The sequence below is a fragment of the Tripterygium wilfordii genome, chromosome 1 (assembly GCF_013401445.1).
Source record: "Tripterygium wilfordii isolate XIE 37 chromosome 1, ASM1340144v1, whole genome shotgun sequence".
Lineage (NCBI taxonomy): Eukaryota > Viridiplantae > Streptophyta > Magnoliopsida > Celastrales > Celastraceae > Tripterygium > Tripterygium wilfordii.
The window spans coordinates 9,147,476-9,174,507 of record NC_052232.1 but is presented as its reverse complement, the minus strand read 5'-3'; the positions used below and the strand labels follow the sequence as shown (position 1 = coordinate 9,174,507).

At 37.4% G+C, this 27,032-nt stretch overlaps 6 protein-coding genes across 11 annotated transcripts; 3 read left to right on the top strand and 3 right to left on the bottom strand.

Moving 5' to 3' along the window:
• Positions 1-162: 162 nt before the first annotated feature.
• LOC120002507 lies at positions 163-2,858 on the bottom strand. Of its 4 annotated transcripts, XM_038851283.1 has the most exons (9): positions 2,456-2,858; positions 2,163-2,350; positions 1,797-2,072; positions 1,654-1,712; positions 1,534-1,570; positions 1,360-1,431; positions 1,125-1,275; positions 876-1,043; positions 163-795 (listed from the first exon to the last, which is right to left on the bottom strand). In XM_038851283.1, exons 1-9 carry the CDS (start codon positions 2,642-2,644, stop codon positions 436-438), a joined length of 1,500 nt encoding a protein of 499 aa, XP_038707211.1. In that variant the 5' UTR covers positions 2,645-2,858; the 3' UTR covers positions 163-435. The 4 variants fall into 4 exon arrangements, with proteins under 4 accessions (XP_038707211.1, XP_038707206.1, XP_038707223.1 ...); XM_038851278.1 differs by having other exon boundaries at positions 876-1,275; XM_038851295.1 differs by having other exon boundaries at positions 876-1,275; positions 2,163-2,334; positions 2,456-2,596.
• Positions 2,859-5,292: 2,434 nt separating this feature from the next.
• LOC119983615 (ADP-ribosylation factor-like protein 8a) lies at positions 5,293-8,567 on the top strand. Its single transcript, XM_038827335.1, has 6 exons — positions 5,293-5,466; positions 7,213-7,294; positions 7,393-7,425; positions 7,581-7,702; positions 7,985-8,146; positions 8,273-8,567. Exons 1-6 carry the CDS (start codon positions 5,429-5,431, stop codon positions 8,388-8,390), a joined length of 555 nt encoding a protein of 184 aa, XP_038683263.1. The 5' UTR covers positions 5,293-5,428; the 3' UTR covers positions 8,391-8,567.
• Positions 8,568-8,722: 155 nt separating this feature from the next.
• Positions 8,723-10,628, bottom strand: LOC119996507 (proton pump-interactor 1). Its single transcript, XM_038843171.1, has 5 exons — positions 10,413-10,628; positions 10,116-10,310; positions 9,868-9,999; positions 9,595-9,789; positions 8,723-9,506 (listed from the first exon to the last, which is right to left on the bottom strand). The coding sequence occupies exons 1-5, from the start codon at positions 10,626-10,628 to the stop codon at positions 9,303-9,305; spliced, it is 942 nt and encodes a 313-aa protein (XP_038699099.1). The 3' UTR covers positions 8,723-9,302.
• A 1,929-nt stretch (positions 10,629-12,557) lies between these two features.
• Positions 12,558-13,132, top strand: LOC119996701. Its single transcript, XM_038843729.1, has one exon. The coding sequence runs from the start codon at positions 12,694-12,696 to the stop codon at positions 12,919-12,921; it is 228 nt and encodes a 75-aa protein (XP_038699657.1). The 5' UTR covers positions 12,558-12,693; the 3' UTR covers positions 12,922-13,132.
• Positions 12,968-17,882, bottom strand: LOC119995902 (probable potassium transporter 13). Its single transcript, XM_038842714.1, has 9 exons — positions 17,717-17,882; positions 16,997-17,228; positions 16,659-16,907; positions 16,194-16,244; positions 15,810-16,070; positions 15,667-15,719; positions 15,321-15,435; positions 14,445-14,699; positions 12,968-14,352 (listed from the first exon to the last, which is right to left on the bottom strand). The coding sequence occupies exons 1-9, from the start codon at positions 17,756-17,758 to the stop codon at positions 13,385-13,387; spliced, it is 2,226 nt and encodes a 741-aa protein (XP_038698642.1). The 5' UTR covers positions 17,759-17,882; the 3' UTR covers positions 12,968-13,384.
• A 3,690-nt stretch (positions 17,883-21,572) lies between these two features.
• LOC119995082 (cyclin-T1-4-like) lies at positions 21,573-26,893 on the top strand. 3 transcript variants are annotated; one of them, XM_038841474.1, is made up of 7 exons: positions 21,573-21,776; positions 21,940-22,226; positions 22,622-22,628; positions 24,093-24,227; positions 24,786-24,961; positions 25,047-25,198; positions 25,604-26,893. In XM_038841474.1, exons 2-7 carry the CDS (start codon positions 21,988-21,990, stop codon positions 26,623-26,625), a joined length of 1,731 nt encoding a protein of 576 aa, XP_038697402.1. In that variant the 5' UTR covers positions 21,573-21,776; positions 21,940-21,987; the 3' UTR covers positions 26,626-26,893. The 3 variants fall into 3 exon arrangements, with proteins under 3 accessions (XP_038697402.1, XP_038697394.1, XP_038697387.1); XM_038841466.1 differs by having other exon boundaries at positions 21,960-22,226; positions 22,622-22,703; positions 25,604-26,857; XM_038841459.1 differs by having other exon boundaries at positions 22,622-22,703; positions 25,604-26,857.
• Positions 26,894-27,032: the final 139 nt, after the last annotated feature.

Here is a 27,032-nt window from a genome sequence, read left to right as displayed (position 1 = left end):
AACTTTGGGATTCCAAATGCTGAGATTGACATACATGATCCATGTGAAATTGTGGATCCGTAAGACTTCTGTTGTTGGTGTATACAATAATACACGCACCATACAACATAGCTTATAAAAAAAAAGTAACATAAAAATGCTATTCTCTGTTATGTCATCCAACCAGACCTTTTGAAGACATTTTATTAATCCCAAAGAATTTTCCTTACAGAAGGTATAATATGTACAAGATTTCATTTAACGTCTCTCTCTACCGCTATGAACTCTTTCTGCAATCTCCATGATTTCTTCGTCATTGTCGTATGACTTCCATGGAGTGCCTTATGAACTCTTTAAACAATTAAATAATTTATTTCTACACAGGAATAACTCCTAAAAGTTGCCTAAACTCTCATAAAATCCTGTACATTCTGTGGTTTCGTGGCCATCACTTCCTTATGTTTGGTTAGGAAGGATTGAACATCTATTAAAGCTTCTTCCCCTGTCTTGATATGCTTTTGCTACCCAAATTAGCACTAAAACCACCATGATAATGGAAAGAGACAGCATTGAACCCCATAGCAATCGAATCGAACGCTTAAACGGTCTGCATTGATGCAGAACAACATCAGAAAATGTTTCCTTCACAATTTTGCACTGTGACAAGCTTTGCAGATCAGGATATATATTCAGCATATCCTGAACAGATTGACTGTAAACCCAAGCCAACTCATAGGACCCTTGTGGGAGAAATTTTCCATTATTTCTGCAGGCTTCCGGAGAGTTGTTGCTATAACATGTAAAACTTGAAAGAACCTGCAAAAGTTTCAGACCACAAGAACTAATGTAAGAAAAGTGCCGTACTTAAAAGGTTGAACCATCAAGATTTTACTTACATCGGGTAATTTCCCGATTGGAACGCAATCTTTTGGATGGTTTTCTGGTGCATACTTGTAGTTAGGTGCTCCAGAAAAAGGGTCACATATGGTTCCAAACCCTAATGAATCTTCACTTTGTTTGTTCAGTCCAAGCTTACTATACACCTCTATGATCTTTGAGTTTAACTGCAACAAAGAGAAATAGGCATGCCTGTAGATTATTCGCGTCGAAGTGTCTGGTTGTGGTGTAGAAATCAGAAGTAGTACCTTAGCTATGAAGTAATGGATAGTACCACCGATTTCTGCCATGACTCGGTCCGAATATGATGAATCCATGCATGGTATTATGGAGGTTAGACTGTTATTTTGTGGGTTACTTTCAAAATTCTCAAGAGTTGCACAAGTATCTCTTGCAAATCTGCACAGTCAACATCAGAACTCTATAATATGCATCTCCCATTACTGATGGATATATGAAAGTTCAAATTGCGCGTAAACTCACGTATTAAGGAAGAAATCAAAACCAGTCAAAACCCAACACAGAGTTGTTATGATCCAGCAGAAAAGTATTACACTGTCATACATAGAACAGCAAAACAAATCAGTGAAAAACAAAAAACTTGTAATGAATGTAGTGAAGTTCAATCACCTGAGCCAGAAACTGAAGTTAACTTACATAATAAATCCAGGGTACCAATGCAACAAGAACAGAACTGTAACAAAGCAGAAATCTGTTATTTGTCTAGTAGAATTAGATTGCGTTCATGATCGATGGATCGAGGGATAGAAAACTCACCTAATGCAGTGACTATTAGTGCCAAGTTGACAGATACAACCACCAGATGTGAAATATACCTATATATATGTGTGTCATATATCAGAACATAATGACATGATCAATCCAAATCAACAGAAATCTGTGCTTGATACGATGCTTACGATGTTTGAATTGCCTGGTCCATGGAATGGCCAATCCTTTCATTAAAATGTTGGATTGTCTTTGATTCCTTTCCAAGCTGATGAGCCGTTATGTTCAAGCGAACAGACGTTCTTCTATCGTATGGAAGTAGAATGTTCTCCATTTCTCTCATCACTTTGATGACTTTTCGAATGGTTCCATGAGCATCCTTACCTGCCTTGAGAATGGTTTTCTTCAATCTGTTTGTTCTGGCTAATGAGCTCTGATTTGCTGCCAGAACTAAACTGATTGCGCCTCTATTGAATCGAAAAACATATCCACACATCACATAATATGTCTTAAGGAATGTCAAACCAATCCTGAAAAATACTAATTTAGGCACATACATGGCAAGAATTGTGAAAACTAGGACCAAGATGAACATTGAGAAGTAATAACCATCGAAACGGTCTGTGATCGACGAAGAAGAGTCATTCCTGCTTTGAATCTTCAAAGCCAAGATCCCAAACACCAATCCACATATCACCCAAATTGCTGCAATTGCATAGCCATGGACTCCTGTAAATGCCAGAGACTGAGATGAAGATATGATTAAAATCACATTGCCAATCCAATGCTGACATGGACAGTGTATGATGAATCATGATCATGATAGTATGTAAAAGGATCAGAAACTTACAGCCCAGTAATGTTTATTTGTGACATTGAATCCTCCATTGTAGAACTTGAAGTGTCCCAATGGATCAGGTCTCTTAAAGGTGTGTTCTTGAGTTGGAGAACCATGAACACAGAATTCTGAAGAAAACCCAGAAATGAAAACCAGGAGAAAAATCAAGGGAGCTGCAATAGCTCCATTGGGTTTGGACATGATTAAACCAGTTTTTGATTAATTTGTGCAGAACCAAAGAAGAAAGGGTATTTCTCCATGGAAAAAATCAAAATTTGTTTCTTTTCTTCATCGTTTTGGCTTAGTGAGTACGGTAAGGATAGCTTGTGGTGATAGATTTTGAATTTTTGTTCTGTTGAAGAAACTCAGGATGCAGAAACGAATCTGAAGCCGTAACTTGTGGGTAGAGAGAGATATCCATGGAATTTGACCACTTTGTTAGTTTCATTCTTTATGCATAAGCCACTCCTTTAATATATAGTTCCTTTCTTTTTTTTAATCTTGTGTAAAATTTATAAGGTGGCCACAAGTGTCTTTTTCTACTTTTTTTTAGGGCATGCATGTCTTCTTCCTCCCACATATTGTGTCCTACCCCCTAGGAGAAAATTTGTATACATATATATAGAAATACTTTAAGGGTATGGATTAGTGAAATGATAAGTGAGGTCTACTGCTTCGAGTCTAACATGTTTCAAATCAATGGTGAAAACATATATGCGTATTTTAAGTGCGCAATTTAGGTGCGCATAGGAGAATTCCTTACACATATATATATGAATTATCGTGTGAGGTTCTAAAATGAAGTTTTAATTTTTAAGATTCAAAAGATTTTTAAAAAAATTTGAAAAAAAATATATTTGTATTTTGATCAATTTTACAAACCCAAAGATATTTTTTATGAAAAAAAAATAAATTTAACATGAAAAGTGCATGATAATTCTGAATCATTGGATATAAAATGAAAAATATTTCATACACTTTTCAGGTGGGTCTGTCGGCCTGAGTCTAGACTCATATCGAAAATTCGATGACAAATTTTATAATGTTATTCTCAGTTAAAAAAAAAATAAAATAGAGGTACTTTAAAAGTAGGTGAGTTACTCACTCAAAAAAAATATTTCCGGTTGGTTTTCAACCTAAACAATTTGTCTTATACTTGTAAGCTCATGAACCCACCCAATACGTTCTTCATGGTGATTATTATCACACACCAAGTGTACACTGATTTGATAGATATTTATGTTGAATAGAATAGCATTTTGGCTTTAAGAGAAAAATATCTTTATTGATTTGTTGGGTTGAAGTCTTGTCGATTTCTTGACTTGAGCATTCTTAAATTAAAGCTATTATTGTCATTCTATATCAATTCAATTTTTTAAAAGCATAGTAATTTCTTTTTTTTTGAAAGGTTGAAACCCCAAGATTTCATTCCATGGTAGCAAACGTTAAATCTAGCGTCATGAAAACAAGTTAAGAATTTACAAACGTTGGATTGCACTAAGAAATTTCAAACACCAGAATGCACCGGACTAAAAATACACTAAAATATACCTGAATAGACTAAACAACAAACACCAAAAGTAACAGCTTGAACAAAATGGATTTGTCAATTTGAGCCATCCTCTAAACAAATTTGGAAGTAGATCTAAATATAAATCTAAATTCAGATCCATCAAAATCATTTCTATCTATGCTTGAATTCAAGAACGTGTTGATGAGGAGGCGATGGAGGTGATCGTCGTCTCCTCCTATTCAAACGTTGAAAAGTGGGTTCAGGTAGTTTTTAGAGAGAAGGCAGAGGATTAGTTTTATCTCAATTGACATTTGTCACAATTCACATTTTTCACTATTTTTTATAATGGAGAAGGATCTCATACAAATTTATCCTTTAAATATACGATATATGCCTAAATTCGGGTTTGACATAAATTTTTCACCTAGCGACATGATTAATTGGGTTAAAACCTAATGTGTGATCACAAGGGTATTGTTTCGAGTGGTAATAGAACTCAGGAACTTACGAGTCCATACAATTTGACCCTAGAAAAATCCACCACTAATTCACTAAATTATCACCTAAGTGGATTATTTCTTAGTAAATCAGTAATCACCTCTAATTAAAATCTCATAGTTGTAAAAAACCACATACTCCGTAAGAGTAGAAAATTCAAATTCAAATTCAAATTCAAATTTTCTGTTTTTCATGAGTGTAAATCAGATTATTAATTGGAAGAAATCTTCATCTAGCTATATATAATCCAACCCAAACCATTGAGAAACAAATTGGAACATTTTTTCCTCCCAAAAAGGCAAATGAAACACCTTTTTAATAAAGAGAATAAGACAAAAAGCTTAAATCAAGGGCAAGTTTTTTTTCTAAAAAAAAAACACAGATCATACATGACGTAAGCAGATCAATTACTATTCACACGCACACAAAAAAACAACTGATCACCTCCTAATGAGAGTCTACCACGTTTCAGATTTTAAGGACACTATAGACAATAGTCTTTGTTCATTGGTGCGTGTGGCACACCGAATTTCCTCCGAAATTGGGATTAGCATTACCCAATCGTTTTCGTCCTCCGAGCTTCTCTCACTTTCCATGAAGTCTCTTTACACGTGGTCCACTCATATTCAAGTATCCCAAATTTCCGTTTTGGTTTAATAGAGTCGGCAGCGTCTGAATCTTGACCGTCCACGACACCATGGCACCTGGTCTCTACGTGCGGTTCAGTTAATTTTGACGGGGAGGCGATTGTGTAATTACTGGAAATAATGGGGTTGTTTTAAGAATCTCGCAGAGTAATTTTGGTTTTTCTTTTCTTTTATTTATTTTTATGGTATGCTACACAAATCATGGTGATACGGTAATCAGTAGCGAGAGAAGGGAAGGGAAGGATTTGCAGGGATCAATTGAAGGCAGAGTCGCTCACCTCTTTCCATCTCGCCATCTCTGTTTGATTCGCCGATCTCTTTTCTTCAATGGGTTTGTGGGAAGCTTTCCTCAATTGGCTCAGGAGGTTAGCTCCTCTCGTTCGCTCTTCTGTCTCTCTTTGAATTTGTATTTCGATTTTCTTTTCATTTCGTGTATTACATGCGTGTAATTGATTCGAATTTTTAGTGTTTGTTTATTTTGATTGAAAAAGGAAGACGCTTGAACTTCATTTCTTCAAATGTGTTCTTCATTTAGCATAGGATTGGAGTTTTTGTGATGTTATCTGCTTTGCGATAGTTATTAGCTGTGTAAATCCTGGATTTTTCTGGATTATTTCTTGTTGGGTTTTGTCTCATTTGAGATTTTCTTTTGAGAACTAGACGGAGGATTTCTATAAAGACTGTTTGCGTTTGCTTTTCCTTGATTTTTGTCTATTGTTTTACTTTTTTTCGAATGGGGAATCAACGTACGATGAGCTGTGGTTTGGAATAGTGTTTGACTCCTTTCATTGCTGTTATGAGTCTTATGATTGTTGGTGCTGATGGCATTACAATTGTACTTGTATAATGGTGATAAATATGATGACATGGATCTTATTCCTATGGACATGACGATTGACTTGCTTGAAAGAGAAAGAAGATAAACAGAAATGGGGATGGAGAAGGAGAAGAGCTTTCTGGATATTGAAGATCAAGGTTTATGAAGTCCCCACATGGATGTCAATGTTTTACTATGCTATATTGAGGATGGTATCCTTGCACCTATGTGGATATGCATTTGGGGAATAGTATCATGGTCAAGTGACTACTCTATGTTTGTAATATGCTAGGGTTTCACCTTCGAACGGCAGAAAAAATTGGTCATTGCCACTTTTTGACGGCAGCAATGGATGTTTACTTAATCTTCATGAAGATGAAGTTTTTGTTTAAGTTTGATGGCATGTGATACCCAATTGTGGATTTCATGAAAAACATATTGGCAGATTATGTGGGTGCTCTCAATTGCTCACATTTATACTTTTAGGATGTAACTATTTTGGCATTAAGTGTCACGTCTTATCAATCTGATTATGTTTGTAAATTATTTGATGGATACGTAGTCAGGTAATTTGAATGTTAAGTCACTAGGTCACATAAGAGTACAGGAACTATCGTTGTCGTATCTAAGTCACTTTGATGGACATCAATATCTTTTGTCATCATTGGATTGACCGAGAATTTTCAGGTAGAAATAAGTAGTGGATACTGGATGATGTAGGATTAATGAAATGTTCAGTTTTGAATTGGATAGAATGGTGACAGAATTTATGTGATGGATTCCAAATGATTTTCACTATGGATTAATGGAGTTACCCTAAATAGTTGTCATTAAGGCTAAGATGATGTCGATGACCATTCAGAAGTGCTAACTTCACATAATGCCAATCTTTTTGGAATTACTTTTCCCATGGATTTGTTTGAGGATTGAACTAGTTTTGATAGAAATCCTTCTGTGAACACTCATTTTCAGTTGAACTTTCACCTAATATAATTCATTTTAACACGTGCTACCCTTCCATTGCACTGAACGAATAATGATGGTGTGCATCAATGCCTATCAAATATCAATCCATTAGTTGTCCTTGGAATATGCCTTGGAAGCAAAGAGTAGGAAATGGGGGATAAATACATGACAAGTGTTAAGTAGACAAGATGAACGGGAGATCCTTGGCATTTTCACGTGCGCGGAAATTGCTTAATGCATATATTTATTGTTTTTGTTTTTTTACCTGCTGACCTTGATGGATTAGCATATTGAATTGCACATTTATTTGTTTTCATCTTTACTGCAGCCTCTTTTTCAAGCAAGAAATGGAATTATCCTTGATTGGACTTCAGAATGCTGGGAAAACCTCACTTGTGAATGTTGTTGCAGTAAGTAAATTGGCACCAAACCATGTATTAAATATTGTCCTTTTGTGCAGTTCTTTGGGCTGATATCTTTAAATTTTTTTGTTGTCTTTGTTTTTCAGACCGGTGGATATAGTGAAGATATGATTCCTACGGTGAGTTAGCCTTTTCTCACCTTAAAGAGTTATATTTGAAAATATTCTTTTGCTAATTGAATATCGTTACTTACCCTGATTGGTTGTCATATAGTTGCATATATCTATTAGTAAAATTAAATATATGCTGTTGCTTTTTTATATGCTGCTTTCAGGTAGGATTCAATATGAGGAAAGTAACCAAAGGAAACGTTACAATAAAGTTGTGGGATCTTGGTGGTCAACCCAGGTTTCGCAGCATGTGGGAGCGATACTGTCGTGCTGTTTCTGCTATTGTGTATGCACAAATTTCCCTTATCTATTTTATACTGACAGGCAACTCTTTGTCTGGTTCCTTTTGCAGTTCCCAGAAAAGATATATGAAGTTACTATACTTTACCTCCAGCCATGTTATGTTTTAATTTCCAGTGTTATAGCACGCACAAGGCCTCACTTTGTTGCCTACATCCTTGAATCTCGACACCTGGATTGGGCTTTGCCATTAAAATTTGTAAATGTTTTGGTTAACATGTATGTTAGTCTTGTGATGACTTATGAAGTTATTAAAACTTTGATGCAGCTATGTGGTTGATGCTGCTGATCATGAAAACTTGAGTACCTCAAAGAGTGAGCTTCATGATTTGCTGAGCAAACCTTCGCTTAGTGGTATTCCCTTGCTAGTGTTAGGTAACAAGATTGACAAGCCAGGAGCTCTGTCTAAAGAGGCTTTGACTGAGGCAATGTAAGATCCATTTAACTTATGCATCTAGCCTTAATCAATTTCATTTTTTTTTCCCTTTGACAGTCTTTGAATTGATTTTATAGTAATGTTTTTGTTTCCTAACCAAAAATATCATGTGCTCTGCAGGGGACTCAAGTCAATTACAGACAGAGAAGTTTGCTGCTTTATGATCTCATGCAAGAACTCTACCAATATCGATTCAGTTATTGATTGGCTTGTGAAGCATTCGAAATCAAAGAGCTGAGATGCTTGTTGTCTTGTGACTGTACTTCTGTGTCATAATATCTTGTTTAACTTGGGTGCTGCTTTACATACTTCTTTGCTTGGAGAGTGACTTTACAATAGGTAATTCTGTTTCTCAGTGGTAAGGTGAGGTTTTTCGTGATGTTAACATTTCATATATGATGCTGCTGCTTTTTTTCTTCTGGTGTTCCCCTTTCTTTGTTTTTGGTTTGTTTTTTCCCAGTAGTAGAGTTGCGGAGGTGCAAATTGGTCACATGTTCAATTCGTAAAAAGAGTCTTTTTATATATTATGTGGGATAAGGTTTACGTACTTCCTGTCTTACCCTGACCTGTCCACTTCAGAAGCCTTATACTGTTGTGCACAAGAATTGTTTACCATTATCGCCAGCACAAGGCACTCTAGCGTGCTCTGATTTGCTACGTTGTTGCCTCTTGGTTAGGAAAACTAATGGTTTCGAAGAATCCATTTCAGCTGTTTTCAGCTTTGAACGAGGCAGGAAAATACAGTGTTGTTGAGTTAAAAGTTCTTTGACAATGATTCTGGCCAGACTATAATTTAGAATTGGAGGGCATCTAGTCCATTCCGGTTCGGATGAAACTCAAATTCATGAAGTATTCGAACAGATTTACTTTGCAAGACAAATTTTTTCATGAGCAGTTTTACCAGTCCTCCACAACCAAATACAGAACTACAGACTGCAACTCAAAATCAATGAGAAACCAGAATTGAAAAGTACAATTTCACTAGTTCAGTGGTTCCACTTGAGCTAGAACTACCGTGTTTTATTCCGTTGGGAATTTTTTCTTCTGTGAGATTGTCTGTCACAAACAGACATACTCTATCTCTGCTCTGTTGGTATCCTCTGCCATATAAATTCCTGGTTTCAGAAGAATCCATGAGCACTGATGAAAGTTATCCTACCCTCTTATCCTGTTGTTTTCGCAGTTCGAAAAGGCGTCCATAAGCTTCATCCTTTCTCGTGTATTTCTCTGCATTGAGCTTCTGAAGTTTACTCGTCTCCTTCTCAATAGCCTTCAATTTTTTCTTCACATGCTTAATCTTCTCCCTAGCTTTCAATTGTTGCTTCCTGAGCCCATCTGTCTCGTCATTTATTACCTACAACAAACACAAGATTTGATGAAGTAACCATTGAGAGTGTTTCGAAATTTCCAGTCCGAATGAGTTTCAAGAAGAGAAACTTTACTTTTATTTGGCCTTGAATGATTTTCTTAGAACCCAATGAGTTCCAAATCTTTCCTTTCACAGGAGCATCAGCAATTTCCTTTTCCCTCTCCCATTCTGCCTGCTTGATCTCTTTGAGGTATTGACGGTTTGTTTCTTCATCATTATTCCAGCATTCCTTCCTGTAATATAACCAGCTTATCTGTTCGCAGAAAACCTGAAAAACTACACATTCAGTAACTAATGGCCGTCAATATACCTAAACAAGACTATCTATTGTGTTGTTTGATCTTACTTTCCCGTCACGATCTTTGAATGAAGTGTCCGAATCAGTAGCTCTTCTGCGCTGCATTGCACCGACCTGTCTTGACAGCGCCTTCTCCTCCGCCAAGTTTTTGGTTCCATGCAGCATCCGAGAATGCAATCGCTGAATTGATTTCAGTGTTGCAGAAACGCCCAATATCATATGAAAGCTCAAAACTGAAATTTCAGTGTAGAAAGCTGCCTGTGATTAATTAAAAAGTAATTTTGATTGAGTCTTACATGGATATTAGGCTGTTCCTCCATTGCTCCTGAATCAATCCCTCTTCCTTGGTATGCATGGTTTCTGAAACTCATCTTATCTAGAGCTAATTTGAGTTGATTCATTTCTACTCTTGCAAACATTACACTTTCTCTGATTCTCCTAGCATGGTTCTCGAGGTTTCCCAACTGCGAAAGTTCATAATCCCGATCACACTGTTGGCAAAACCCAGAAATTACATTGTGGAAAGAATCAAAGAATGTTACTTAAATTCCAGTAAAAGTGATGAAGAGTATAATGTAATGTAGCAGCAGTACTATTCTCTCTTTAATCTCTCCGACGACTTGGAGTTGTTCATGATCCAGCTTTTCAATCATCTTTTCAGCTTCTTTGATTCTGGCCTCTAGAGTTTGATCAAGCTCCTCTGAAACAGTCTTTGCAGATTCATCAATTTCAAGCCCATGACTGCATTCTTGAGTTACAATCTCTAATGCCTGATTAACTTCCATTGAATCGGCCTCCGCGGCTTCCATGAATAAGGAGCAGTGGAGCAAGATGGATTCAAACGATAACACATGAGATCATAAAAAGAAGATGAGAAATGTTAAAGAAAATGAGAAGTGATGAGCAAGCCACATGCATCCCAAGAAAGTAAACTCATCTCCCCAACAACTTGTGAAACACAGCAGTTGTCTATTTTATTAGAAATCCAAGCTCAAACACGAGGATATTATCCGCTCCGGGAGACTACACGAATTTGTTCTCATGTGCACCATCGTAGCCTAGAGAAAACCCGTCATTGTGTGAAATGCGCAAGGTCTTTACTAATATACCATTTGGTTGGGTTATGTCAATTCGATGTAGAATAGTATTCTCGACATATATTAAGCTAAAAATTGAGGGAATGATATTTTAATAATGTGTTTCAGACTTGCTCATCAAGTTGAAGAAGATCCCAGATTCTAAATATCAGTAAATCTTCTGGACGATTGACGATGTCTAGGGAAGAAGACTTAAAAACCAGCAACTGGAGATAAGAAATAGGAGAAGCTGTAGGAATGCAAAACATGCTCTGCCAGCAAATCTTACTAACCGTTTACTCTAGAGTCTAGAGGGTTTGACTCGGCTTTCCTCATAAACTATGGCAAGGGGCCCGCTTTATTAAACACTAGGTTACCGCTAGGCGGTATCGCCCTCCAAAAAAAAGCTCCCAGAGGGAGCTTGGAGTCTATTTAGTGGATCTTATATTTGATAAAAATAATCTAGCTTATAAGCTGTCAAAAATAAATTAAAAACAAACTAACTCATAAGATGTCAAAAATAATCTAACGACAAAGCTGTCAAATAAGTTGTAGTGTGTTTGCTGATACTTTTAAAGCTGACGCTAGCTTATATTGACAATTTTACCATACGTTAGCATATTTTCGAAAGGATGATGCTAAATCTCTCCATTTTGTGACCTCCAAATATATGTGGCATTAAAATAATCATTGATTAAAAACACACATATAGGATACACTTCAGATCCAACACTCCACATTAAATGAGGATCACTTTTTAGGAATCTCGAACATTATCCTTTTCGAAATAACCTCATTGGTGGAGCTTACATTATTTTAGCGTAAACACTAACGCATTGATGCATTTGATAAAGCGATCTACGATTTATCATAAAGTTATAGACATCCACACCTTAAAAGAGCCTCATTTGTTATTCACTTATCAAACAATTCAAAAGGTATAGTATGTCACTTAAATTACGGATGTCCGCACCTGACTTGAGCCCTATTTGTTATTTCACTTTCCGAACAGCTAAAAAAATGAGTCCCGTCATCTGAGCATTTCTGTTTGTTAATTAATTAGTATTAACTATTATGTTCAATCAATCCTGGGTACACGTGGCTTGACGTGATTGCCGCAGTCAACTAAAGAATGTATATATTATATTATTACAGGGACGCACTTCCCCACAAAAGTTAAAGCAGGACAGCTCAACAAAGATGGAATAGTGACCGTGTGATTGGCCCATCAAAAGTAGCCGTTAAGGGCAAATGCAATGGTGAAGTGGTATTGGGCCAACAAAGATGTTGTCTTTTGCTGATGTGGCTGTATTGTAAAATGTGTTTTGCTTATGTGGCTGTATTGGGATAAGTGTTTTGCTGATGTGGATGTATTGATATTTGATGTTTTGGTGTAGTTTTGTTGTGGATAATATGGAGGAATGGAATGTTGTTGGGTTGGGTGGAAAGAGAAAGTGTGTGGGAAGAAAAAGTGTATAGAAATTTGTGTTTTGCTGATGTGGCTGTATTAGAATACGTGTTTGACTTGACTTTTTGTGTAATAGAGGTGGGACCGGGCCAACAAAAATGTTGGCCCAACAAATTCATTCCCATTGCATTTGCCCTTACAATCTTGAACGTTTAGCCTCCTTCCTGGACTCATTATTAAATGATCCCCAAACAGGTTTCTTCTGGACAGAAGAAACTCAAACCTCCCTCTCCTTCTCCTTCCATCCCTACATATTCTCCCACTCTCAGATTCTCCGCTCAAGTCAAGGTGTGAAGTTTGTTTTATTAGATAGAGATTTGAAGGCCAAAGATGGGTCTGGTAGTAGTGATTTCTCTGCCATTGATTCTCTTCTGCTTACTGCTTGGGTTCGGCTGTTATTTCCTGGGAAGAGCCAGAGGAAGACAAGATGTCCGCACCAATGCTCAGGTCTATGGAGTCCCCACTCCACCTCCTGGTTCTGCAGCTGAGGCTGCTACCTCTTATCCTTCACCTCCTCCTGCACACACCAAGCTTTTCAACAACTCTGCAAATGTTTAAGCTCCATCTCCAATCCCTCATCTAAAGATTATTTATTTCTTTTTTCTTTTTTTGTTTGTGTTCCTTTAAATTCTCTGCATGTAAAGAGTGATTAATTTTCCAAATTTATTGTAAAATACCTTTTCTTTCTTCCAGTTTTTTGTTCTTGATATAATTACTGGTGTGAGATGGAAAAAAGACAATACAGAATTGGGTGTTAAAGAACTTTTCATCTTCGTTGTTGGGTAAAGCAGCTCCATCTATCTACTTTTCATGAGAGTTGCAACCCTAACAAATGAAACCCAGGATACTGCAAGTCTCCTACAACAGTCAGTTTGATCCTATAAAGCAATTTATCATTAGTTTTCCTATGATCAGGAAGCGTGATATCGATTCCCCATTTCAACTCCTCTACATCATCTTTGAATCTTCTATTACCTAACTCAAGCTAATGCCGTAAAAAAGAAAATTTCTTCACCTAATTTTATACACGATAGACCATCCCTACTTCGATGAGAGAAGTGTGTGGTACCCCAAGCGCAGTTGAAGGACGCCGGCAGTTCTGTCGTAAGAAGCCATACACAATATCAATGACAAACTTCTTCCAATACGAAGAAGCGTCGCTGGCCACCACACCAACATTGCCCATCATGTATGCAACACCAGCTTCTCTAGCCCTCGCTAGGTCCTTCAGTTCCTCAATATTTATACCACCACGAAATCTGACCGTCCTCCGGTTTAACCCATTTCCATTCTCATGTCTCACAGTAATCCCATCCACCACTGGATTAGACTGCTGCAGCTGATCCACAGTTGTTTCCTCTCCATCAATGAAATCATCACCAGGGCATGACAAGATGTTGACCAAAGAGTCGATCAGATTACTCTCAAAGGAATGAGCATCCTGCCTAGCATCCTTGTAGCCAAGCCTGACTATGCACCGATATATACGAAACTCAGGTGGGCCAATGCGGCTGATAAGATATCGCTGATGGGGAAGAACATTAGGAACTGTCAGAGTCTGAATGGTAACAAACATGAGGATTTGGTGGAAGGTGGGAAAGTTGGTTACAAAGTGGGCAAACATTGGTGGTACCCCTGTGACCACATTAGAGTATATTAGGACAATCCCAGGTATACGATTTACACCATTATTCAGACCCAGGCGTAGAAGTGTCTCCAAGGATACCCGGTTATGTATTTCATAGGAATGCTTCTTCAAAGTACCATAATACCAGATTCCCATCACAGACATGAGTACTAGGGAGAAAACAAGAGGGAGCCAGGCCCCGTTGTGGACTTTGGCAATGCAGGCAGAAAAGTAGAGGAACTCCACAGATCCAAAAACAACTACAAAAGCAACCGCTGCTAGAACATTTCGTTTCCAAACCATTATAATGATGAGAAACATCAAGCAGGTGGTAACAAACATCACAGTGATAACAGCAAGGCCTGGTAAGACAGGAGAAGTATATATTTAACAAACTACCAAACGCCAAGGGGGGGGGATAGAGAGAGAGAGAGAGAGAGAGAGGAGCATGTACCATATGCATTGCCTATCGCATCTGTATCTCTGAAGCCAATTACAACAACTAGGCATAAAACCATCAACATCCAGTTCACCTCTGGTATGTAAATCTGCCCATGTATTTGACTTGATGTATGAATCACCTTGATACGAGGGAAGCATCTCAGTGCTCTACACTGGCTGATAATTGAGAAAGTGGCAGAGATAATTGCCTGACTTCCCACTACTGTTGCAAGAGTTGCAATTACAAATACTGGCCAAAATACAGCCTCTGAAAGGGGAGAAAAACAGAAAAATTACAGACGAGGAGGAAAACACACTTTTTTTCCTGGATAATCAATCATAATCAGCACGCGTACATCAATCTCAAACATAAATAACAATGAAGTCAATTGAAAAACTAAAATATTGGCACCTAATAAAAATAAGAGTCGTATTATTAAAGTGGGTTCCAGCATGGAAGTTTCATGCTAAATACCACTGACTTCACTTTTCTCTTTGCTTGCAACAAAATAGTTTGAATAATCAATTTTTAAATTCCTCAACTAAATCAAAACATATACTCTTGAATCTATGAGAAATTTATGTCACTGAAATCCACACATTTGGGAGGTGGAACATGAAATGAAATTATTCGAAGTGAAACCTCCCAAAAGTGCATCACTTGCTAAAAAAGAAAGGAGGCAGTAAAAGTTTTTACCATGTTAGTCAAGAAAATTATACCCCAAATAAGTTTATGGGGCCATATGGCATTATATACAGAACCAGTATTGCCAATACAAAAAAAATTTGTACCCACTTTTCCACTCTTGATAATACAACATAAATTAGTTCAAAATCCATTGCTTAGATCCAATTGTCCACTGGGCAAAGAAACTGACAAAGATCTTACCAGGAATGGCTTTGTAGAAGCTTCTCTGAAGGTCCTGTTTGTGCTTAGAAAGATAAGCAGCCTCACCCATATATGCCAGGATCAAGCAAGGGTAGACAACTGCAGTGAATGCAATCTGTACATCAGGCAAGGGTTGTTACTGACAAAATAAATGACAAGTAATTGACTTGAACAAAAAGAGGCATTCGTGCACACCAATTGACCAGCAAAGGGATCAAAATGATGCATTCATACATAAAAGGTGTTCGAGTAACTTCATTATCCAAATACAGGATAGCAGCAATGTGATAATATGTGATTAATTACCAAACCATTAGACAGATTTCAAGGACAGAGGAAAACTTACCCTGATAGAAAGATGAGAGAAATGGCCAAGATCAGCAAACATGGCCTCTGCCCCTGATCAGAAAAAGTAAACTATTCACACTCATCCTGAGAACCTTTTCACCTAAAATGAATAATGTATCATAAAGGGGCAGATGAACGAACCTGTAACACAAAGGACGATACCCCCAAGGGAGGTCCATCCATCTTTTCCAGTCTTTTGGAAAAACTTATACGCATAGTATGGAGAAAGAGCATTGACAATGTCGGGGTTCCAGTGCACTATGTTGTACATCCCAACCCCGCTAATGCATAACAACCAAGCTAACAGGATTGGAGCAAATAGAAAGCCAACTTTATGCGTTCCAACATGCTGAAGCGCGAACAAACCCACCAAAATTGCACTAGCAATTAATACAGTATAATCTGCAGGAAGAAATGTACTTGATAAATTAGGTATAGAAGAAAATGCATTAATTAATATAATGAAACCAATAAGACACGTTTTGTTCCCCTAAAGGAAAATAGGAAACATTACTTTCAACTTACTCTCATGTAGACTGGCTGCCTTTACTTTGATGCCATAAACTGCGGAAAGGACTGTAAACCGAAAAGAATTAATTGTTAACAGTAAACCAAAGATAAATTTTCATTTATAATTGCAGAAAGAGATCATCTTACAAAAGGGAAGCTATGTCAATTAGAAACAGAATGCATGTCCTCTACCTATGCTGACCCCATGGTTAAAAAAAAAAACCAGAATTTAGATCTTAAAAAACAAAAAAATAAAAAATTTCACCTGCCAGTAACCAATTAAGGACTTGCCAATCCTTGCTTTCAATAGAGAACAAAAATTGAAGGCCTTATACAACTTACAGTCCCGTCAAATTAGGGTCATAAGAGGGAGAATTCAGGAAATAAAAACATATGATTATTCCTTAGACATCTCAATTCAAGCTCATAATTCAACTCAGAAGAATACGAAAGAATAATAAGACAGAAAAGAAAGAATACCAGACATTGACGGGGTTAGGATGCCATCACCAATGACCATACTAGTCCCCAAGAGCACAGCTAACAGCAATAGGATTCTAGAACTTTGATGCTTATCAAAAAACTCCTTTAAAAGAGAGCTGGTTCTTGTATCCTCGACAGATGGTCCAGGGTCTTGAGCACAAGAGTCATCATCTGGTACACAGGAAGCAGTCAAAAGGCCCAACTTTGCACGCCGACAAAGCAATGAATACAAAGCAAAAGTTCCACCTGCGGTAGTGATATGTTTAAAGTCCATATGAAGTGCATATATGTGTTTAGATAAACAAGTTGAAGGACTTATAGATCTTTGAAAGCACCTTCGCCGTTATCATCTGCTCCCAGTACAAATATTATGTATTTAAAGAGAGGTATTAAAGTCAAAGTCCAGAAAACCAATGAAAGGACCCCAAGAATTTCATCATCTTCCTCGTGAAGACTCAACCTCCCGGAGAATGTACTCGTGTAAACATAGATTGGCGACGTGCTTAGATCACCATATACAACACCCAAACTCTGGTATGCCAGACAAAGGGTTGTCTTATACCACTTCTGCAATAATACAAGTGTCAATGTGTCGTAGTTTTCAGGTAACAAACGGGATTCCGTAAAAATCAATAAAACAAACCACAAGAATCAAGAAAGACAGGACAAATTGATTTCACACTGAAGACAGGAAAAACTTATTCCACCAAACTATCAATAAAACAGAAACACTGAAGACAGGACAAATTGATATGACAAATTACATACATACGCATATGGATGCTGAAGTCTGATACTCAACTTTCAAGTTAGCCGCACTAAACGAGAAGATTTCACTCTCTAATGCTCGCATACAAGAGAATACATCAATCAAACTACTCAAAAATCTCTGCACTACGGTTTCTTGGCAACCATACCACAAGAAAAGAAAAAAAAAAAGAAAGATGAAGAAAACAATTCATGTACAGTATGGTTAGTAAAGGATCAAACTTTACTGTAAGAAGACAATAATTGACAAAATTTAGCGCTCTTTGAAACTCAAAGTGAAAACATACCAGACGAGATTCCCCAGACCCGGACACAGATTCCGGATCCATTCGTTTTGCTATGAATTGTTGCTGGAAACCCTAGTTCGATTAAAGTTAGGGGTTGAAGAGATCTTATTCCTAGTAGTCCGCCATTACAGGGAATGACTCAGAGAGAAGAAATCGTGAAAAGAGAGTGTGCGTGCGCAGTTTATATAAGAGATGATAAAAGACAGACTGACTCAAATAGTACAAAAATAAATAAATAAATAAAATCTCCAGTTTATTCGTTATTTTTTTATTTAAATATATATTTAAACAAGACCAGAGAGAACTGAGAAGCCCAATCCAAAATTCTTTTTTTCTTTAGAGAAGAAAAAAACACTGAATTTCGGTTTTAGCCGCCAATACTGTTTATGTTAGTCGTTAAAAAATGATTTATATTAAGTAATCATAATATCATGGTTTTCTTTATAGTTGGCTATTGACTATTGATGATCCCAAGTTCTAGATCGGACCAAAGAGGTGTTCTGTAGTTTAAAAATAAAAACTGAACAAAAAATATATTGTTAGATTCGTTAGGTTGAAATTTGATCATAAAAGGGCTACACCAAACCTCGGGCAGCCTTTTAAATCAAGGTTTGTATTAAACATGAAAAGAATTATCGATGATCCCAGTTTTTAGATCGGACAAGAGAGGTCTTCTGTAGTTTATAAAAAAAAAAGTGAACAAAAAGTATAATGCTAGATTCATTAGGCTGAAATTTGATCCTCAAAAGGGTTACATCAAATTCCGGACACTCTTCTAAATCAAGGTCTATATTAAACATGTAAAGAAGAAGAGGAAATTAGGAAAATGAGCTATGGAAATATATATTATTTTAATGAAATACAAGAGATTAAGGTCGTGAACCCCAAGTCTTTCTTTTTCTTTTTGTGAAATAAGCAACTAGGACAATATATACCAACATAAAATATTCTATATAGTTAACTAATAATTAATTATGGATTTTACTTAACTAGTTAGCCAATGTGCATATGCCAAGTCATTTTGTCCGAAGAAATTAATTATGGATTTTATAGTTGATCATTGACTATTGATGATCCCAATTTTCAGATTGAACCAGAAAGGTTTTATGTAGTTTAAAAAAATTTAAACAAAAAAACACATTGTTAAATTCGTTATGTTGAAATTTGGTCCCAAAAGGACTATAGTACCAAAGTCCGGACACCCTTCTAGATCAAGGTGTAGGAAAATGAGCTATATATATATTGATATGTATTATTTTTATGCAATAAAAGAGATTAAGTTCATGAACCCCCAAGTCTTTTTTTTTCTTTTTTTGTGAAATAGGCAACTACGGCAATATATACAAACATTTAATATTCTATATAGTAAGCTAATTAATTAGCCATTTGACTTAAACTATAGTTAACCAATATTGTTCACATGCCAAGTCATCCTTGTCCGAAGAAATTAATCATAGAAATGTCAAACAATATGAATCGATTTTGTCCAAAAAAACAACAAATGTTGAATTAAAGGACATCAAGTCATTCTCATGATGCAATCCATCATTTGACCAAATATCTTGGGAAAGTTTGAAATAATATTTGATGGATATTATGTGTATGGTGCTTACACAACCAGCAGTCAATCTTTGACTCTCATATATGAGATTTACACATTTGGTATGAAAAACAGTAATATATATATATATATATATATATGAATCGCTTTCAGTTGGACAAAATCACAGATTGGTAAATGGTAATTAATGCTAATGGGGTCATCTAATGTAATCGAAATCCTCCACTTATTTCATGAACAAGGATTCTTGTCCACCTAATAAAAAATATTTTATTTCGTGCCCTTTTGATTAGCCAAGGTTTGGTTGGATCGTACACTCTTTTGATAGACCCTTTAACACACAGCCCAATTAGTCATATTGCAGGTAATCTAGAGTACTCTAGTGTTTAAAACAAAAAAAAAAATACCACGGTAAGTCTCAACCGAGTAGTTTATATGGGTAAACCCGTCCTTAACATGTCAACAAGGTCTTTTCCTGGGTCTATACTGAGTTGGGTTTCGGCCTGTAGCTAGTATTGTTGACATGTATGAGGATGTGAATTTTATGATATATAGAGACCCTATGTGGTATTGCTGGCATATATGAGGATGTGAATTTTTATGATATATAAAGACCCATGTTGAAATTTTCAGCTCTCCTTACATTGAAGATATTATTGTCCATTATGGATCACATGTCCTCACGGATTTGTTCTTCATGGGCTTTCGTCATTGGTACTTAGGTAAGAAAACACGTCTTCCATGTGAGAGGAGCTTTGCTTTAGTTATAAACTATTCAGTTGGGTTATATCAAATCGATGTGAGATATGAGTCTTGACAACCCAAGCCATTTTTAGAGGCCCAAGACATATGATATGCTTAAAAAGCCCATTAATCCAAAATTCCAATTAAAAAAAAATCCCAATAAGCCAGGATTTCATACAGGCCATAGAAACCCTAGTTTGATAAAAATCTGTCAATATATTCTCATCATGCTCAAGACAAATAAGGTTCCTTGTGTGTCAAGTCTGAAAAGGAGAGTGCAACTGCGCCAGGCAGAGAGACAAGAAGATGAAGATGGGTAGAAGAAGAGGCAAAATCTGGGAATTGTTGAGGATGCTAGGGCTAGATCCAGTGGCATATCCAGTTCTGATAATATTAACAATGGCATTGGCATTCAATGTGATGCCAATATGGTTGTCTTATGAATCAATGGCGAGAAGCATCAAAGCCAAGGCTGCATGGGTTGTCCTTCCCCTCTCATTGGCGTCGGTCCTAGTCTTACAATATTTGTCGTCAAGAGATGTTCGGTCGCCGTGCCTCAGTTTTATTCGAAGAAGTGGTGGTTGGTTTGGTCGGACTCTCAAGAGCTTCTTCGTGTCGGAGGGATGGTCGCCGGTGGTGGTGTTTGGATTGATTGTGTTTGTGCTTGTTATGGCAAAGTTCCAACCAGGCACGATGATTATTGGCCTTTTGTGATTGCTTAACGAGTTGTTAAAGGAATACTATCAACCCTAATTAGTATTGAGATTATTTTAATGTTAAATACATTTTTATTTTTAAGTTCAAGCCCATGCAAAAGGCAATCTCTCACCCATCCCATGGAAATCGAACCCAAGATGCCATTGTCGTGGCCCGAGGGTAGGTTATTCTACCACTAAATTTATTAAAATTAAAAATCTCATATTGGTTTGACATAATCTAGCTGAGTAGTTTATAAACAAAACTCAATTCCTCTCAAATTGAAGATATATTTTATGGGGCTAAAAAGTAAAAATCAATAGCAATAGCCAAAATTATGTGAGATCCATTATATATATGAGTAAAAAAATATTATGCCCCCATTAAATATATAATAGGCCCATTATCTTTGTGTTACATAAATAATCTTCAAAAAAAATGTTGGAGGCACTGACCTTGGATTCCCATTGTGTAGTTGTGTCCCCAGTAAATTCGAATCTTGAATCCGCTACTAGCGACAACCCATGAAAAATAAATCCATGAGGGCCATAGCCTAGAACGGACAATATATTAAATTTGTTTGAGCTAAGAATTTGAACAAAACTAGCATGCTCAACGTACGATATATGAGATGATATTAAAATATTTTGATTCTCTCTTGAATTAAGATGCCGTGCAAAGTATCCCATAAGTGGGCTTGGTTGGGCTGATTCGTGGGCTTGCTAATTGTCGTTTACTTAACCAAGGGCGTTTATAATGATGGGCTTTAGTGGGCCTACTTCTTTACGCGTTTTTGTATTGTTGGGCCTTTTCTTCCTCTCTTTCCTACGGTCTGATACCATCTTTCTACACCAAGTAACAACATAAGCCGACACTTTGAAAGGAAAATAAAGCGAAGGGAAAGCCGAATGTGTGAGGAAGAAAGGGGAGCTTTTCTCAGTAGAAGCGAACGTAGATAGAAGAGAAGGCCCGAGCCACACAGCTCGATTGATTCGTCGTCTCCCTCTAAATAACTACTCGATTTCTTCTCTTTCTCTTGTCGATCACTTCCATTAGTCGGTACGTAATTTCTCTTATTCTCTCTTCATTCAAAAGGGTACAAGTTCGATGCTCAATTTTGGAGTTCGATATATTAGGGTTTTTTTGCTGGTATATTTATTATGGACGTATTGCTGCTGCTTTTGGGGACTGTGACAATCTGAACCTGTTAATTGATTGGCAGTTGTTGGATTGTTTCGATAGATAGATATCATTCGATAAGCATACACACATGGCGGCGATGTTACCTGGGGAGTCCTCGCATCAGGTTCAGGGAGGGTCTGAGGGCAGTGGGTATTCGAGGAACAGTCTTGACAGGCAGCCAGACGAAGTGGGTCGATGGTATTTTTCGAGGAAGGAGATAGAAGAGAGCTCCCCTTCGAGAAGAGATGTTATAGACCTGAAGAAAGAGACTTACTTCCGCAAGTCCTACTGCACCTTCTTGCAGGATTTGGGCATGAGGTTAAAAGTGTAAGTCCAGAAAATTTCATTCTTTTAAATTGTTGAGCAGTAATAGATTTTGTATTTAGAGATCTATTCACTTGACCCTTTCAGTTTTCTTCCCCTCTTGTTTTTTGGTATATGCCTCAACAATCTACATGAGCTGTTGATTTGGGAGATATAGTTTATGTGTTAGTTGTACTAGATAAATTGCCAAAGCCTATGGACTTCTTACTGATTTTACCTCCATAGCATTCTGGCATGGTCCCCTGAATTTGAAATTAACTTCGTTTTTTTGCTATCATATACTGTTTATGTTCTAGGGAGAATCATAGATCTTATGAATCGGAATGCTTGTTGAATTATATTTTTTTTTGAAATTTTGTCTCTCTGGAGTAATTTGAATATAACCATTTCTTATGCAGGCCCCAGGTAACAATTGCAACAGCGATAATCTTTTGTCACCGGTTCTTCATTCGTCAATCGCATGCAAAGAATGACAGAAAAGTTAGTTTTTACTGCTAATTATTTTTTTTGAAGCCGTTAGAAAACTTTTCAGAAATCACAGTTCTACCTGAACTTGTAGTTCTTGTATGGGTGGTAGGTTATGCATCTGTGCATTGGTGTATTGATTTATAGTTGGTATGAGATGGCAAGCATAGTTCATATGATAACGCAATAATAGTTGGTAAGTCATCTTGCTTTATGCAGAGTTTATTGTGAGACTCATTGTTTGCAAAGGTTTAAGTAGCGTGGACATTTTAGAAGGGTGCTGCTTGTGTAAGATCCTATATGCCAAACTTCACCAGTAAACAGCTCCTTCTAAAACCGACATTGAACTTTGTATAGTTTGTCCATCGAAAAGCCAAAGTATTTTGCCTTATTTTTGTAAAACAGTTCAGCTGCAGCCTTGGCCTATCCACCTATAAATGGTGTTGGAATAAATGCACTATTTAGAAAACCGATCAACAACAACAAATTGTATATGTTTGATTTAGCAATGACATTTCTTTGTTCATGGAAATACCCAATAGTATTTTCTGAAGGAAAGTAGTAATAGTAGTAGTAATAGGGAGCAAGAGCAAAAGAATAGGTATTTTTCACAACAGTACGGAAAGGTAAGATTTCCTTAACTGCATCATCAATGGGTAATATTCCCTAAATAGTGTTGGTGGGTTAGTTACATTTTTTATAGGTGTTAGGTTTCATGATGGCTGTTCGCATATTGGTGTGTCCCTCTCTTGTCGAGAATTTCTTCTGCTTGTAAGTTTTTGTCACCTTCCCATGAATGTGATGCACTTGTTGCTCGAGCAGTTCTTTGTGAGCTTGATATATTTGCTCCAAAAACAAAGAGTGAGACTTATTTGCAAACATTACCTATGGTGATCTGTCAACGTGACATATGGGTCTCATGCTTGATATATTTGCAAATCGGTACCAATGCTCTGACATGGACAAAAAATGTTTCATGTGGAATCTCTTCCAGTGGGAACAGCATTAGCGCTGTGATTTATGTTTTCTTTACACGAGAGATACTTCTCTTATGAATTTATGACTGAAAAATGGAAATTTTTTTGATGAAATTGTTGAAGTACATGACTCAATGCTCATAGCTTCTTACTAAATTCCCTGCATCTTGTCATTCCCATTTACTCTAGTTAATTCAATATACAAGGTTTTTGACACTGCTACTTCTGGTACAGCATGAGTCCACTGTTCTACCCTTGCACTGTGAAGATGCTATTTCGTGGTTTCAATCTCTTATATGTTTGGCCTTTTTATTGATGTATGCATAACCATGTATTTATGCCTGAACGAGTCGAGCAAAAACAAAATAAGTCAGGTAGAATTGATAATTTATCATTATGTTGCTAACAATATTTGTTTGCTTCACAGACCATTGCAACAGTCTGTATGTTCCTTGCTGGCAAGGTGGAAGAGACTCCTCGTCCATTAAAAGATGTGATTGTTGTCTCTTACGAGATTATAAACAAAAAGGATCCAGCGGCGGCACAGAGGATCAAGCAAAAGGTGTTGTGTTCTTTCTATAATGGTTCTTTTGTCTGTTTATTTGTAGGATGGCGTGCACCGAGTTGAATGTTTGCCCCGCTTGTCCACACCCCATTCATGCTCTTTCCTTGTGTAGTTAGGGTTCTATCTTCGTCACTTCCTTTTCCATGACAATGAAACCTGCAGTTCCCTTTTGTTTTCCTTTATGAATGATTTAGCCTAATCATGAGCGGCGGTTTGCATGCAAAAAGATTTTCTAGCCCTGTAATTTATAAACCTGATGAATGATTTTTATGCTCATTCAAATCACTTCTCAGAAATGTGCAACTTGTAGGCTACTATTTTCAGTGGAATGCTTCCTCTTTTTCTTTTATTTGATGAATATACCACTCTCCCTTCTCTTTTCTTCCCTTTTTATCTTTCACCTGAATCAAATGTTCTAGCTCAGAATCTACTTTCCTAGTGCAGCTACGTCATTGGTTAATCATCTCCTTGCGACGTCAGATTATGTATGTTTATTTTTGTGGTTTGTGTTATTTTTGTGCCTGTAATTTGCTCATATCCACATTATACTTGCAGGAAGTATACGAACAGCAAAAGGAACTTGTTTTACTTGGGGAGAGGGTTGTACTTGCTACTCTTGGTTTTGACCTCAATCTCCATCACCCTTATAAGCCCCTTGTTGAAGCAATAAAGAAATTTAAGGTTGCGCAGAATGCCCTTGCTCAAGTAGCATGGAACTTTGTTAATGATGGGTATGCTTATCATACTCTTTTCAAGCTTTAAATAATGCTCTCTCTCTTCCTTATTCTTCTTCACACACTGGAAAGCGGCTTGCAGACTGAGGACATCGCTCTGCCTGCAATTTAAGCCCCATCACATAGCGGCAGGTGCCATTTTCCTTGCTGCCAAGTTCCTCAAAGTGAAGCTTCCATCGGATGGTGAGAAGGTTTGGTGGCAAGAATTTGATGTCACCCCTCACCAATTGGAGGGTCGGTGTCCTGCCCCTTATTTTGTAATAGAACTTATGTATCTTTTGGGACAGTATTTAAACAGCCCCATGGCACTAATGCTGCATTGCTTGTTTGCTTGTAGCATTCACTTATGAGACTTGCATAAGTCTTTTACCCCCAGATAGAGGATTGTTGCTATCTTTTCCTTTTGGGGGTTATTAGTTGCCATGTTACCCAATTGAAAAGATGTTGGGTAGCAGAAAACGTTACTGTGGATGGTCAAGGTCATCTGAAATACATCAGAAACTGTGACTATTAATAGTTAGAGTGCCACAGTTAGAGTGCCATGTGTGTTGCGGCCACTGGTTGCTGTCCTTTGTCGTAACAAATGATGTTTGCATTGGTGTATACTTTATTTATCCTTGTGCTTATTATGTGTTGCAGAGGTTAGTAATCAGATGCTGGAGCTTTATGAGCAAAACAGAGTTCTTCCTTCTCAGGGGAGTGAAGCGGAAGGGAGTGCCGGTGGTGAGCAAGGTCATAGGGACACAACAAAAGCTCCTGTTGGGAATGAGGAGCATGCCTCAAAGCAACTATCATCACGACCGGAAACTTCAGACAACCATGGGGTGGCGCCTAGAACCTCACAAAACCTAAGTAATGATAATGGGAACACTGAAATGGGCAGTGTTATTACCGATCACAAGTTGGATTCAGAGACTAAAGATGATCAGCACCCTGAGCATTTGAATCACAAGGAGAACATGAGAGAATATCCTAATGGGTCCAAACCTGGGGCAGAGCAAATGAGGGGTGAAGATCAAGAAAGAACTGGTGGCCGAAATGATGTCCTAGAAGCGGGAGACTGGAGAAATGATGGGACATCACGCAAGTCCAACAATGTGGTCGGAAGAAACTTGGATCTACGAGAGAGCCCACTTGGCCACTTCCCAAAGGATGCTATTAAAATGTTTGACAAGGATAAGGTGAAGGCAGCACTTGAGAAAAGGAAGAAATATCGTGGGGAAACAACTCGGAAAAAAGATGTTATGGATGAGGATGATCTCATTGAAAGGGAGCTAGAAGATGGGGTTGAATTGGCAGCTGAGGTCAAGAGGGACGGAAGGCAGAGCTGGAATAAAACTGGGAATTCAGATGGCACTAAGGACCGACGACTGGACCGAGGGGAAATTGGAGATGGAAACCATGTTGGCAGGAAAGGGCAGTCATCAAGGGGTCTAGAAACTGAAAATGCAGAAGAGGGAGAAATGATAGATGATGCTTCCCCCATGCCGAACAGCCGGAAGAGGAAAGTTGGGAGCCCAGCTGATAGACAGTTGGAAGGAAAGAAACGACATGATTACCTTTCTAACAATCATGATACCATAGAAGATGGACACCGGATGGCTCGGGGTGGTCATGTTGATAGGGAGCACAGGAAGCATTCTCATGATAACCATTTTTGAAGGATTTCTGAGACATGATTTCCTTGTGTGGCTGGCACTTTGAGACCCTGGAAACTGTTCTATTAGTTTTCATTTTGAATTTGTCTGTTAGCCTGTGTGGCGTGTCTTCATTGTAAAACATATCAACAAATGGGATGCTCTAGTTTTGCAATGACATTATGCCAAAGGCACTAAAGTGAGGTATATTTAATTAAAAATGGAGTGCATATGGCGCTCATCATATTTTATACAATGTAGCCTGAAATTGAGAATTTTTTTCTAGCCTGAATGGACAAATGTTTCAAGTCAATTTTGGGCACAATTTTCCTGTTTTGGACTACAAATCATAAATATATGTTAAACAAAATACCATCAAAAATCAATTGGTTAGCATGCATGATTGTTACTCTAAGAATTCCTTTTCCCCT

Coding starts and splice junctions, on each gene's coding strand:
- LOC119983615 (XM_038827335.1), top strand. CDS start 5,429: ATGGGTTTGTGGGAAGCTTTCCTCAATTGGCTCAGGAG. Junction 7,703..7,984: donor CGTGCTGTTTCTGCTATTGT/GTATGCACAAAT, acceptor ACTTTGATGCAG/CTATGTGGTTGATGCTGCTG. Junction 8,147..8,272: donor GAGGCTTTGACTGAGGCAAT/GTAAGATCCATT, acceptor TGTGCTCTGCAG/GGGACTCAAGTCAATTACAG.
- LOC119995082 (XM_038841466.1), top strand. CDS start 21,988: ATGGCGGCGATGTTACCTGGGGAGTCCTCGCATCAGGTTCAGGGAGGG. Junction 22,227..22,621: donor TTGGGCATGAGGTTAAAAGT/GTAAGTCCAGAA, acceptor TTTCTTATGCAG/GCCCCAGGTAACAATTGCAA. Junction 25,199..25,603: donor CACCCCTCACCAATTGGAGG/GTCGGTGTCCTG, acceptor TATGTGTTGCAG/AGGTTAGTAATCAGATGCTG.
- LOC119996701 (XM_038843729.1), top strand. CDS start 12,694: ATGGGTCTGGTAGTAGTGATTTCTCTGCCATTGATTCTCTTCTGCTTA.
- LOC120002507 (XM_038851278.1), bottom strand. CDS start 2,644: ATGTCCAAACCCAATGGAGCTATTGCAGCTCCCTTGATTTTTCTCCTG. Junction 1,713..1,796: donor GACCAGGCAATTCAAACATC/GTAAGCATCGTA, acceptor ACATATATATAG/GTATATTTCACATCTGGTGG. Junction 796..875: donor CAATCGGGAAATTACCCGAT/GTAAGTAAAATC, acceptor AAACTTTTGCAG/GTTCTTTCAAGTTTTACATG.
- LOC119995902 (XM_038842714.1), bottom strand. CDS start 17,758: ATGGATCCGGAATCTGTGTCCGGGTCTGGGGAATCTCGTCTG. Junction 15,436..15,666: donor TCTCTCATCTTTCTATCAGG/GTAAGTTTTCCT, acceptor CCTGATGTACAG/ATTGCATTCACTGCAGTTGT. Junction 14,700..15,320: donor CTTCTACAAAGCCATTCCTG/GTAAGATCTTTG, acceptor CTCCCCTTTCAG/AGGCTGTATTTTGGCCAGTA.
- LOC119996507 (XM_038843171.1), bottom strand. CDS start 10,628: ATGGAAGCCGCGGAGGCCGATTCAATGGAAGTTAATCAGGCATTAGAG. Junction 10,000..10,115: donor AGGAACAGCCTAATATCCAT/GTAAGACTCAAT, acceptor AAATCAATTCAG/CGATTGCATTCTCGGATGCT. Junction 9,507..9,594: donor TCATTCAAGGCCAAATAAAA/GTAAAGTTTCTC, acceptor TGTTTGTTGTAG/GTAATAAATGACGAGACAGA.